Raw genomic sequence first — 13,615 nt, forward strand, 5'->3', positions numbered from 1 at the left:
TGTTTTTAGGGGTCTGGAAAATTAGCCGTTTCAAAAATCTCTAAGTTCCATTCAGGAGGAACCGTTACCTAGCAACCAATGTGAAGCCCAGCCCGTTACCTAGCAACCCAAAGAAAGTTCCAGCACTTTGCTTAGCTGGTTTTACTGCTGTTTGCACTGCTGGAAAAGACAAGTGTTTTGTTGTTGACTTACCATTCAGAAACCAGTTGCTGCAATCTTCTTGGTTATGCAATTAATGCGTTGTTTTACTTAATTGTAATTATTTTTCAACTTTTTGGGTAAAAAAACAAACAGATTTTGTTGCTTATAATTGACTTGATAAAGCAATAAAAATGTCCTAGACTTCAACCTTATTGCAAATCACACAATTTAAATGAAACTTTAAATGTTCAAAAGAGTGGGTAAATATCCTGTCAGAAGCTTGTTTTTCTACAATTTAAGTGGCATTTATCTAAATATTGCTTGCTTCAATATACGCTTGAGCCAGCATGTATAATTTTTACTGGTTTGAATTAGAAAAATTCCCCAATAAAATGAAATATTTGTTTTTAAATGTAATTGTAAATGGGGTTGTATTTTCATTCTACTCAGGAAAAAAACATCTCAAATAAATTGTCTGTAATAAATAAACCTCTAACTTCTGACCAAAAATGTCAATATTACACAGTAGTAGGTATTTTGAAATGCAGGACACAAACTGTTAAAACTGTTTTTATCTTGTCACAAAATGTACTTTTTTTTTCACCACTAGTCGGCAGTAGTGGTCCACTAAATTTACAGCAAAATGTCAGGAAAAAGCTTTAAGTGAATCAGGTTGGTATTTAAAACTTAAAACCAATAACTTTCAAAATGTAAAATTAAAAATAGTGCCTGCTTTTAAAAAACTGTGAAACATGTTATTTTTGTCTATAAAACTATCATAAAAACCTGAAAAGCTACACTGTCTGCAGCAGATTACAGGAAATGAGAGAAAATTTATAGAGCTTGAAGAAGACAAATGGCTAAACAAAGTACAGCACCAAGCCTACATTCCTTCAAAGAAGTCAGTTTTCTTATAAACTGAGCCAATTCACAACAAAACTTTAAAAAAGACATTTAGAAGAGGAAATATATAGTCAGGCCAAGCCAAATATACAGAGAGATTTCCAAGTTTGGTGCCTCTGGTCAGGCCAATTTTAATAGAAACCTCCAGCTTGGAGGGGAAAGCTCTTTCAATTTTTCTTGTATGTGGTCCATGCTAGTTTGTAGCCTTTACTTCCTGTTTATTACAGTCATAAGAAACGTCAAAGTCTGACAAAATTACACATTGACTGGTCGATTTGCTCCAAACCAGTAGATAGAAACGCAGCTAATTCACATTTTCTATTTTTTTTTCTTGTACTTCACAACAATTGGTTGGAAACCTAGTTAGTGAGTTGATTTTGAACTTCTCTTTATGACAACATGAGACCAAAAGGACAATGATCCCCAAACACAAAGTCAAATCTACAACAGAAGGGCTGATAAAGAAGAGAATGGAGGTATAGCAGCGGTCCAGTCAAAGTCCGGACCGCAACTTGATTAACATGTTTGCAACTTCAACAAACTGAGTACTGAAAATGATTATGTACTAAATAACGACTATTATTGGAATCTATTGTGTGTTTTTGAAGTTGAGTTTTACTTATTTTTTAACCTTTTCAAATCTAAATAAATATTTTTTTATCACCCTGAAAGAGGGTGTACTTACTTTTTTATTTATCATTTGCTGATTTTAAGTAATGATAATCTACTTAACTAATGCTTTGCCTCTATCAGTACGTGTTGCAGACTTTGACTGGTCCGTTTCTGTGTGCAGGTTCCTGAGAGGTTCATCGAGGTGTCAGAAGTGGCGCTGAGAGAGTTTTACTCGGCCATTTGGACTGGGAGAGACAGCGACCCCTGCTGGAAGAAAGGGATATATAAAATCATCTGCAAGCTGGACAGTCCTCTGCCGGATGCCTTCAGGATGCCTGGCTGTCCGGTGGGCTGAGCTCTGCGTTTCTCCTCTACATGAACTCCCATGCATGCTCAATCACATTCTTATCAAGGTTTAAATAAACTGTCAAGGTGTAAATGATGGGTCAGGTTCTCAGTTTGAGGTTAAAAACCACTATTTAGGACATAAACACAGGACAGACAGTGGACACACTCAGTGCTCAAACGAGAGTCTTGTGACTGCACTTATCTTGGCCATACCGCTGAATTAAAAGCAGGAATTCCTTCTGCAAACATTCCTCTGCAGTCAGGCTGCAAACCGCAGCTTTTCTACATTACACGTTTGATAAAACTCTCCTGAAACCAAGCGCTGAAACAACCTTGTATCGTTTATTCTGTCACAGATTCATAACGAGTCCCTCTGTATGTGTGAGGCTGCGTTTTACTGATGATTAGCTGGAATTTTAGAGAAACATTCACAGTTATTCCAATGAAAATTTAATTTAAAGTACCCGTTCAATACTTCATCTACAAACTTCATTGGAATTTTAAGTGACATCAACAGAAAATAGTGTCCAGCTGTGAAGTCAAATGAAATGGTTTTCAACATTTGTTTTTACAAAACAAAGTCGGATATGCATTTGTATTCAGCCCACTTGAGTCTAAACGAGCGGTTTTCAAAGTTTTTATAAAGCATTACCACCATTTTGACAACGAGTTGGACTTTTTTAGCTTGTTATGTCATAAAAATTAAACCGAAACGTTCTTTTTCAATTGCACCACTTCACAGAGGATGTGGTTAAATTCTGGAAATGTGGTTAAACTTTGCATATAAAAGTCAATTATTCCAGCAGAAGAAAACAGTTAATTTACATTTTGGAAAATGTAAAGTATAACACAAAGTATGTATTTTTATAATCAGGTGTTTTTAACACATAGAATCATGTTTATCCAGTGATTTTACTGAAAAGCCGACTTTGCTGCACCTAAATCAACTTTAATTTAATTTATTAAATGTGGCTAAATATAGCAAGAGTCTTAAAATAAAGTAACCAAATCCTGTTTTTTTAGCTGAGAATAAATTTTTTCAATTGAGCCCAATTGAGTTGCAAATGTGCAAAACCATTTGCACATCATTGTCGATCCCGTTTTGGTTCCTACAAACAACAAACAAAACAATTGGACTAATTTATTTGCTTTATTTTATTTTTTTTAATCTTCCTTACTGATTATATTTAATTTAACATTTTGGACACCCTTGACTTAAGGGCTCTCCCGTTACAAACTCTCAACGTCACAGATTGTTTGTTTTACATAAGTATATGCGCTCACATCAGTTTCACTGATTGATGGAACAAAGACAATGCCACTGAAATTCAGTTTTTAAGCAAAAATGGAAAGTCACAATTTCAGCACAAAAAGTGTAAGAGTTCAAACTCCCACAGCACTGACAAAAGTTTAATATTTTCCTTATTTGACCAGAGTTTTATCTTCCATAGATTTGCTGTGTTGCATAGCTTCATATTTGGTGGCCCTGGATTTTAGCTAGGGGTGTCAAAGATATTTCTATTTGTAAACACAAATGAAAACCACATATCAGATTTCTTCAGCTTCACAATTATGCACGACTTTGTGTCGTCACAAACAATCTCAGCAAAAGACAACGAAATTTCTGGCTTCAAGGTCAGAAAATGTGAAAATACTGAGAGGATGTGGTGACTTTAGCGAGGAATAACCTGGCTGGTTCTTTTAAAAGCTTAAAAGATTAACTTTGATTTCCTGCAGCTCAAAGATAAACATCTGTTAACAAAAACAAGTCATATTCCTGTGAATCCCTTCACTTTCCAGTGGGAAAACACTGTTAACATCCGAGTTAATTTTCTATCAGAATCCGTTTTTCTAATTTCCCTCCATCTGAAGCAGCTTTTAACCTTCATAGAAAATAGTTCTTTATGATGCTGGACCAATCTTTGATTATTTATGAGAGTCTAGAAATTTATTGATTATCCTTCAAAGTGTCTTTGCTCAGAGTGTATCTATTGTACAGCTTTTGTGCATGATAAATAAAAATGTAGTCAACATGAAAATTTGTTCGGACACCTTGAAGTTGACATAGCTGTATAATGATGTTTTTGGTGTTTCTCTTATGTACTCTTGAAATATTTTATATTCTTTGAATGTGAAGCTGAACTAAATAAGTTAAAATATCTGAACTTTTGTTTTATATTTTAAATCTTGTATGTTGTGATAGTTTGATTTGAAAACAAAATAGCTTTTGTTGGTGTAATTATTTGTGACGTGAATTCAAGTGCGTATTTCCCAGATTTGTAATTTTTATTTTTATCTTTTTCCTTTATATTGTACAGGATGTGCTGCAGTCTTTGCTGTAGATCTGTGCCTCATTCAGACTTCAATGGATTTTACGTCTTATCAGCTAATTAAAGTAATACCAACCTCATATTATGAAATGTGTTTATCTATATGCAACATAAACACTTTCCATATTTATTGGTAAAGATATGTAGGAAGCATTAAAACACTCCCACAGCATCAAGGATCCTCCACCGTACCTAACTTTTTGCTTGATTTATACCAATCGGTGACATTTTTAGTCTGAACTGACTCAATTAAATTCAATAAAAAAAATACTTTATCAATTTTTTTTTAAATAAATGAAAAAATCCTATTAGAGTTTAAAATGTCAACATGATTACAGTATAAAAAGCCTTTTTGTAGTTTCACTTTGACTTTTAGTTGTCATTTAATGGGTGTCTTGGCGAACCCAAGACACCAGGTTGTGCCAATAACTGTAGCACCAATTAATTGGATAAAAATAAAGATTTCTCAATATAAAATCTTAAATTAATTTAAACTACTGACTATTTCTTGAAGTTCCATCCATCCATGTTCTTCTGATTATCTGGTGTTGGTTGCCGAGGCAGCAGGGGCGGAGCCAGGGCTCCCTTGGCCAATCATTGCTCACTGCTGCGAAGTGATTGGTTGTTCCCATGGAAACTCACCAGCAGAAGGCGCCACCACAACAAGCAGTTCCCCTCTAAAACAGCTGGTGGCAGCTTAGACAGCAGGGGCATAGAAAATATTCTGTCTTTAGTTAATTATTTAGAAAATACAAATGTTGTGCGCCGAAGTGGCTCTGGCACCAATCAGTTGTTGGCCTGATTGGTGCCATACCAGGAACCGTCTGGTATGGCCACCTTTATGAAAATGTTCTGGCTCCGCCTCCATCATGTCCTGGGTCTTCCTACGGCTCTTCCACCATTGGGACGTGCCTGGATCACCTCACCATGGAGGCATTCAGGAAGTGTCCTAACCAATGTCAGAGCTGGTCAGAGCAGGAGATTGATAGGTAGATTGGTGTAGCGTTTAAAGTGATGTGAGCGCTGTTGTGATGAAGACTGACTGTCAATTAACCAGTCGATCCGCATTCCTACCCTCATGTATGGTCATGAGCTATGGTTAGCAACCAAAAGAACAAGACCGTGGATACAAGTCTCCAAACTGAGCTTCCTCCACCGGATGTCTGGGCTCTCCCTTCTGGTGAGAAGCCCAGTCATCCTGGAGGGACTCAGAGTAGAGCAGCTTGCTCCTCCACATCAAGAGGAGCCAGTGGAGGTGGCTCTGGCTTCTGGTTATATAGGATCCTAACAGCCCCTGTCTACACTTCTGGTACCCCATTCACCTGAATTACCCCCTAACAAGACTTCCCAACAACACGGAAAGTCTGTCTGTAAAGGTTATGAACAGAATCTGTGACAAAAGGGAACCGTGGCGACATCCAACTCTCACCAGAAACAAGTCCAACTTGCTGCTGGGAAACCACGCTCTGGCACCAGTCATGCAGGATCTTAACAGCCCCTACCTACACTTCTGGTACCCCATTCACCCGAATTACCCCCAACAGGACTTCCTAACACCTTTTCAGAGTCCAACAACACATAGACCGGTTGGGTGAACTCCCACACAGCCTACAGGACCCTGCTGAATGTACAGAGCTGTTCTTCAAAGTTAAGTAATTTTTCTTTTACACATCTCTTCCGGGTGTGACAGGATTATAAACGGCGTTCCATCTGCCTCCAACAAATACCAAAATTTTACTCAATTTGTTAAGTTAAATCAGCCGCCCTTCACCCTTGTGATAGAGCAGCTGATTCTCATTCAGAGGGAACGCCACACACAGAGGCAAACATTTTCCAAATTTAAGGATTAATCCTTTGGCTTGAAGACAATACATTTATTCATTTGTAGAAGAGATGCAATGCTGACAATAATTAGGGATGAAAGAGTGATTTTCTCCCAAACTGACAGAAAACTTGCCAACGTTCCAATGGTCAGTTTTTCCAAATGTTTGATGGATCCTGTTGCTGCCTAAAAACAAAACAGAAGAAATCTACTAACAAGTAGCTTTTTCACAACAATGTATTTAAAAAATGTATTGCATTTAAAAGCAAAATACATTTTTTCTCTTTATCCTTAAAGCATGTGCCAGAAAAGCTGATTCTTTCAGTGTGAATCTTTAATTATCTCTTACACAATTTATTTCCTTTATTCGAAAGCTAAGATCTAAACTTAATAAATTTGAAAATTTTAGTTTTTTAGTTAGATATTTGTCAGTCTATAGGGTAAACAAATATTTCTCATTTAGTTGTTTTATTCACTATTGAACCTTCGGATCATTGCCTTTTAGCTCTCCATTATTTTCCTTTAATTACTCCCATATTTGGTGGAGATGGATCATTTATAATGTGTTTTATTTTCAGTAGAGTCTATGTTTTCTTTGAATTGCAGATAAAAAAAAATGTATTAAAGAACATGTAGAAATAAAAGTACTGAAGTCTAATAAAACTACACAGTTTAGTTGTTTAGTTTCAAGGGCAAGAATTTTAATGACCTGAAACAAGACAAAAGTAACTTACAATTAACTTTTCAGAAAGATATAGGAGCCTGATTTAAGAAAAATAATTAAGAAATAATTTCTTATTTGCACTAGAAACTAGACCAAAAAAATCCCTCTCTTAGAGTTTGTGTTTTTGCAGTGAATGAGAAACTTTCTGACCCACTAGCTGATTTAAAATTGTGTCATATATAGAAGAAAATGACCCGGTCAGATGACAGAAGTCACAAGGTTTGATTAAGCTTTGCGGAGGAGAAAAGGCTCCACTCTCAGTCATCTGCAGCCACGTCTAAATGCCATGTCATGCCTATGAATCCTCAAACGGTCAAACTTATGACAAAGTCTGATCGCCTGACTCTGCATTTGTTATACCGAACCTTAAAGCCAGAGAAGTTCCCAGTGACCCTGGTCTTCCTCTCAGCTTTTAGAGATTATACCTCCCAGCTGGAATCAGTGGGTTATGCGGTGAAAATAAATTTGCTCGCTTTTGTCAGGAAGTGTCCAAATGAATTACCTCCGCAGTGTGACAAACATGATGTCTTTATGTGGGGCTGTGCAGACTGAAAGGAAGAAACTTGACCTCATATGAAAGAGAGGAGCCTGAAGGCTGGAGGACTGTGGCGGTGGAGGCTCCACAGTTAAAGCCAGCGAGCGACACCGGATATTTATCACTTTTACCTTCAAAATAAAAGGTCGGCACGCCCTGACAAACAGGTGAGTTGATAAACTTGGCTTTATTGAAACTGTACTGTGTTTGCTTGTATGGGTTTTATGAGGTCTTCCAAAAATACAAAACATTACCAAGTATTTTTGGTCTGATTCCTAATGCAAATATCTAAGAGAAGTAACTTTTCAGCTAGTTATAGCAGCTTATTTTAAGTCCTTAATATCGATTTTTAAAAATAGTAGTGCCACAGGTGTATTATTTCACTTAAAGCAAGACATTTTTCTCATTTTATAAATTAAATAATCTGCCAGTAGAACTATTTTTTAAATCTGTAGTAAGAAATTATTTACTGTGAACAAGGTCATATATTTTGCTTAAAAGCTACTTGTAAGTTTTGTCTTATTTCAAATGTACTAAGATATTTGCACTAGAAAACATAGACCAGAAACGTCTCGTGTGCTTTAGAAGTGTAAACCTTATCAAATGTGGACAAAGCAAATGTCTCACAAAAAATCATTTATGTATTTTTGTGCTCAATGAATATGAGTCGAAAATTTGCTAAAAAAAAAAAGCTTATGAAATTTTTAGATAAACCTCAGAATTTCTGAGGTTTTTCACATGTTAATCTTGAAATTTATGCTTTTTCTAGCAAATGTTTGACTTTTCAAACTCAAAAATGTCCATATTTTTTCTAGAAATTTTCTGATATTAATCTCAAAATTTCAGATTTTTTCCCCCAGCAGATTTGTGTTATCTCAAAATTTTAGAGTTTATCCATCCATCCATCCATCCATCCATCCATTTTCTTAACGCCATTGTCCCTAGTGGGGTCGTGAGGGCTGCTGGTGCCCATCTCCAGCTAACGTTCAGGGCAAGCGCCTGGGTTCACCCTGGACAGGTCGCCAGTCTGTCACAGAGTTTATTCTAACAAATTCTCAAATTGTCAAACTCAGAAATTTCCAAACTTTTTTCTCGAAAATTTAGATTATCTCAAAATTTCAGAATTTTTTTTAGCACATTTAAGTTTTTTTCTAGAAAGCACATGATGCGAAATTCTCAGAGTTTTTTTGGCAGAAACTTACTTTGCATTTTATTCTGTCTACAGCAGCACTAATTTATCGTCGTACCAAATATTCCTGAAAGTGTTTCATATTTTCACTAACGGTCGCCTGTAGGAATCAAGCTTTTATTTTTGAAACTCCTTCCCGGAAGTGGTCCCCTGCTCATCGTGGCTGCCTTGACATTGGTCCCTGTCCAGAAGCGGGCCGCTGGGTGGATGATGACGGTGTCGGTGCTGCTGGTGCTGGAGCTGAGCCTGTACACCTGCTGCTTCGTCTGTGGGATCGTCGCCGCCGCCTCCCTCACCATCGTCCAGGTGAGATTCACGGAGAAACCCCGCTTCTACCGGGGCTTCCACCGGGGCGCCGCGCTCTCTCTTCCGGGGGAACTCACTTCTCTGTTCCGGGGAGTGCTAAAAAGTTTAGAAAACACGGAACCAAAAGAGAAAGCCTTGCTTAAACTAAACAATGCCTTTAGCTACTACTGTAGCAACTATTTAACTTCCCCCCTCCCACAAATGTTTAAAGTTTTGACACGTTCTCACGTCCCTCTAACGGTGTCGTGTACTTTATCCGTGGTGTCACATCAGTAAACTTTAATTTTATTCCGATTCCCAGCTTTTAAAGCGTAACAGCTGTTTTATTTATAACTATTATGAAGGAATATTTCATATTAAATGTGCAGCGAAAAAAATAATCTAATGTAGGTAACAGGAAAACACAAGTTCATCACGGCTGATAAGTGTTTTAAATGTTATGTTCGGGTTTCACCTTTAGTGTGTTTTCGTTACAAATGTTGGAGGAAATGTGAACATGTGCGCCAGTAATAAGCGAGTCTTGTGATCGAGTCGCTAGTCGCGCCCATCCATCCTCCCTCCCTTGTATGGAACTCTGGAAGTGCCAAATGTAGAAATCAGAAAAAAAAATTTATTGGGCATTTGTTAAATGCAAAAAAATAAAAAAGAATTTTGTCAGATAAACCATGATATGAGATTTTATACGTTTTAATTTAGTAAAGAATGCAGCACTGTAATTGGAAGACATTTTAAACACATCAAAAACTGTGATCTCAAACCTGTCTTTCTCTCTGTCAGGGTAACTTCGGCGGTCTGTGCATGCTGTATGGACGCGTCAGCTACAATGCGACAGGAAGCGTCGTCGGAGTCCAGGCTTCCACCTCTGCCTCTCTGTGCTACTTTGTGTCGGCCATTTCCATAATGGTGGCGGTGGTGTGTTTCTCCCTGTCTGTGTACTGGGTGTACGCTTTCTGCATGGAGGGAGAAATGAGAAGGTGATGAGAGTCCGTCCTCATGACGAGACATGGCAGGACATGTCCTGTCTTGTCATTTTTATTATTTTAATCACCGCTCAAACCAGAGGAGTGACACATGAAGCAAAACAAACTAACCTGTTGTTATTCCTTTAAACTTCAGGAACTGGAGCAGTTGTTGATCTAGTTTATTTACACATTTTTATAAAAACTATCTGAAAGGTTTATTTTTTTTGATGGTTTATTCCAAATGAAACAGGCTGCATTTAGATAAATCTGGAAAACTTTGTTTTGGGTGACTCCAGGCTCAACTTTTCTTTCTTGGATTGTAACATTTCTGGAGCTTTCAGCCAATAAAGAAACAACAAACCTGTTACAATAACAAAACTTGCTGGACAATAAATTGTCCCAGAAGTTATTGCAATAAACAATAACTCTTGTTTTGAGAACAATTTCTAGAAATATACAAGAAATCATTGTCAAAGAGCAATAAACTTAAATTTCTAACAAACTTGTAACATCGAATCTGGGAGACATTTTAAATAAATAACAAATCAATTAGTTATGAAGTCTCTGTAAACAAAATTGTTCTTAACAAAAGAGTTAATTGAGACCAAAGCTCCAGACTGAAGACTTTCCTCATTCAGTCATCGGTAGAAATAGAGATGAGAAAAAAAACCCAACCATGCAAATGGAAATTATTGAGCTCGTTTTCATTTATTATTTTATACTTAATTGATTTACTGCTTATTGCTACAGGGATAAATAAAATATAAAGCTAGAAAACGCTGAACGTTTTGCGATATTGTGTGTTTATTGTCGTAAAATGTAGGGCAAAACCAAATAGACATAACAAGAAAACGCTGTTTCAGAAATTCAAGCTGCAGAACTTTTATGAATATCTAATATTTGCAATGGGTTCATATAGACTAAATCCTACCAAGTATTTTTTGTCTTGCAAATGTCTTAGCACACTTGAAATAAGACAAAACTAACTTACAAGTTACTTTTCAGCAAGACATGGGAGCTTGTTTTAAGTCAATAATTCCTTAAATGATGAAGAACAAAGTACAGAATCAGAGATGGCGGCGACTTCCTTGCTATATTTAGCAACATTTCAGACAAAAATTAATTGGTATTGGCCAAAATCGGAATAGGCAGATCAGACTTTTAAAGATCGGCCAGAAAACTGCCGATCTTTAAAAGTCTCAACCTGCCCTTTATTTGAAGGACAATTATGTCTACAGAGACTTCATAATTCATATTGCTTGTTTTCTGTTTTTGTTTATTTATTTTGGATATTTAAAACATGTTTCAGTTCCGTGTTAAATGTTCATAAGAATTTAACGTTTATTAATCTTTTGAGAATGTGTACTTGCATTATTATGCCATTAATATTATATTACTTGAAAATGGTCTCAAAACAACAATATTATCGCAATAACTTCTGGGAAATTTGTCATTGTGACAGATTTACTGTCTGGTTTGAGTAAATATCTTGTTTCTGCTGTGGTCAAAGGCTCAGCTGAAACCTCCTTTCTCTTTCTCTGCGTCGTTCGTCACGCTCCTCCTGCTTCCTGTCGTCCTCCAGGGAGCGCCTGTGGCTGAACGTGATGGTGTTTGTGAGCGGCATCTTTCTGTTCTTCCTGCTCATCACCGGCTGCATGCTGAAGATCGGCCGCGACTCGCTCTGCGCCTCCATCCTCCGAACCGTTACCGACGTCAAAAGGTGCTCACCTTTTCCTCCTCTGGTTAGAAACCAGACAGGGTCAGATATGAACACAAAACCACAAAGTAAACTAAGCTCATTTCAGCTTTTTATTTCTGAGTTTTCACGGGAAGCTGGATCTTTATTTTTCTGATTTTCTCTCTAAATATCATAGAGATAATATGGAAGATGTTTTCTTTTGATTTTATTTGAACTGGTGCAGTCAAAAAAGCCAAACTTTGCTTTTCCTTCTCCGCAAAAAGACATAGCTTTGTCTGATAAATGACGATTTTATTCATGTAGCTTTTATATAGCTTTAATGTAGCTTTTTTTTAAACTCTCCGTTCGGTTAATAAAACTTGCTTAGAGCCACGAATGTTATATGAACTTTTGAAAAAAAAATAAAGAAGACACATTTCTGATAAATATCTACTTTGGGAAAATTGAAAAAACACTATTTTACTTAAACTATTACAAGCAGAATGAAATTTGTATTTGTGGAATATTATTTTTTATATGTAATCAATTTAGTTCATATAAATCAAGATGGCTGCTAACTTTAGTCCAGAAGCTTCTGCCCCACAGTTACTAACGGCAACAGAAATAAAGGGGGAGGAGCTGTCAGTTACTGGTTGCTGTGGTAACCACCAGAACTTAACACACCAAGACATGTCAGGTGAAAGTAATTTTTTGACTAAACAAAATAAATTTGAAGAACAGATACAAACAAATGTTTGACAAACTTCACATTTGTGATATTGTCAAAGTAAAAACATGTTACAAATGTAATATTTGAAGATTTTACAATTTAGTTGAGCGTAAAGTAATCACATTTTTACATATAATTATTTTTTTTAATCACCAGTTAGTGCATATAGAACAAACATTACAGACTAACTAAAAGCAAAAAGGAGGTAATGATCTACAAAATAGAATGGAGAATGAATAACAGTAACAAAAAAAAAACAAGGGATGCATTAAAAACAAACACAAAACATTATCAAATGGCGCTACAACAAAAACAAAGAAGTTGTTTATCATATGTAGATTAGCATAAAACTACATACTCTTCTATAAAAGATGAGGTACAAATTTCCTTTAGCTTTGTGTCTGAGGTTTTTTTTTTGTTTTCAAGTTGTGACGAAGTTCAGAGCAAGAATTGGGTCAGTCCACTTCAAGGAACGAGGATCTATACCAACCTTCACAAATCAGAGGTATGGATCTCACCACATTCTGATATTCATATTTATTCAAAATGCTTGATGCGTATTGATTGTTTATTTTCCTGTTTTTGTGTCGCGCTGCTCCTCAGACAGCGGTCTGGGTCAACTTCTTCTTCTGGATCATTATTGGGGCGTTGGTGATCGTCCAGAAGCGCCAGAGTTCGGGGGCGAAGAGTGTTCCCACGCCGGCCGGGTCCCTCTTCGGCGAGCCGGGGGCGACCGCCGCAGAGACGGAGCCGTTCTTCAACCGGCCCCCGCGGCCGCAATAATACCCGGTGACCGCTGGGAAAACTGGAGATGTTTCTTATTTTATACTACGTACATTTCAGGTTTTTCTGTAATCAGCAGCGTACTTTAGTGACAGTAATCACAGTTTGTGCTTTTGGCATTGTAATTCAAAGATTTAAGAATGTAACTAAAGCCAATTTAGTTTATTTGTTTGTATTTTTTAAGTTGTTGAATCAAAAACTTTGTTTTTCAGCCAAAAATCGGGAAACCTTTATTGCTGCAACTTATTTTTCATAATCTTTACCTTCAATTTTGTAAAAAAAAAAAAATCAACCAAGTTTCGTTTCAGTAACACTGAGATAACTTAAGACTCTAGATATGATACAGACCTTGTGTCCTTATGTGAGTCAGAAATGTTTTTTATTCACCTAAATCAAGTATTAAATATCAATATAACCTCTGAAGCTTCAAATGTGAATGTTGATATTACTTGATGTTTTTGTGTTAAATCTGTAAAAGAAGCCCTTATTTGAGAAGAAATATTGCTAAATGTCTCCCCCTGCTGGCCAATACTAAAGTCATTTGTACTGGAA

At 36.6% G+C, this 13,615-nt stretch overlaps 2 protein-coding genes and 1 long non-coding RNA gene across 7 annotated transcripts in view; 2 read left to right on the forward strand and 1 right to left on the reverse strand.

The window, feature by feature from the left end:
- The window catches only part of prox3 (prospero homeobox 3), a 29,567-nt gene extending 25,153 nt beyond the window's left edge, over positions 1-4,414 (forward strand). For 2 of the 3 annotated variants that reach the window (XM_028038337.1, XM_028038336.1), the window contains exons 7-8: positions 1,838-2,002; positions 4,323-4,414. In XM_028038337.1, the coding sequence (XP_027894138.1) occupies positions 1,838-2,002; positions 4,323-4,346 (189 nt within the window). In that variant the 3' untranslated portion in view covers positions 4,347-4,414. Of the gene's footprint in view, positions 1-1,837 lie in introns of all 3 variants that reach the window. The other variant, XM_028038338.1, reaches the window with a different exon arrangement.
- A 2,811-nt stretch (positions 4,415-7,225) lies between these two features.
- On the forward strand, positions 7,226-13,615 carry tmem179ba (transmembrane protein 179Ba). Of its 3 annotated transcripts, none has more exons than XM_028038948.1 (6): positions 7,226-7,582; positions 8,711-8,910; positions 9,688-9,884; positions 11,455-11,631; positions 12,707-12,785; positions 12,884-13,615. In XM_028038948.1, the coding sequence occupies exons 2-6, from the start codon at positions 8,812-8,814 to the stop codon at positions 13,061-13,063; spliced, it is 732 nt and encodes a 243-aa protein (XP_027894749.1). In that variant the 5' UTR covers positions 7,226-7,582; positions 8,711-8,811; the 3' UTR covers positions 13,064-13,615. The 3 variants fall into 3 exon arrangements, with proteins under 3 accessions (XP_027894749.1, XP_027894751.1, XP_027894750.1); XM_028038950.1 differs by having other exon boundaries at positions 7,264-7,582; positions 11,455-11,592; XM_028038949.1 differs by lacking the exon at positions 7,226-7,582 and having other exon boundaries at positions 8,631-8,910.
- LOC114157796 (uncharacterized) lies at positions 9,337-9,803 on the reverse strand. The gene is made up of 2 exons (XR_003598273.1): positions 9,669-9,803; positions 9,337-9,484 (listed from the first exon to the last, which is right to left on the reverse strand). It is a non-coding gene; the product is annotated as an uncharacterized LOC114157796 (long non-coding RNA).

This window comes from Xiphophorus couchianus, chromosome 14 (assembly GCF_001444195.1).
Source record: "Xiphophorus couchianus chromosome 14, X_couchianus-1.0, whole genome shotgun sequence".
NCBI classification, from domain to species: domain Eukaryota; kingdom Metazoa; phylum Chordata; class Actinopteri; order Cyprinodontiformes; family Poeciliidae; genus Xiphophorus; species Xiphophorus couchianus.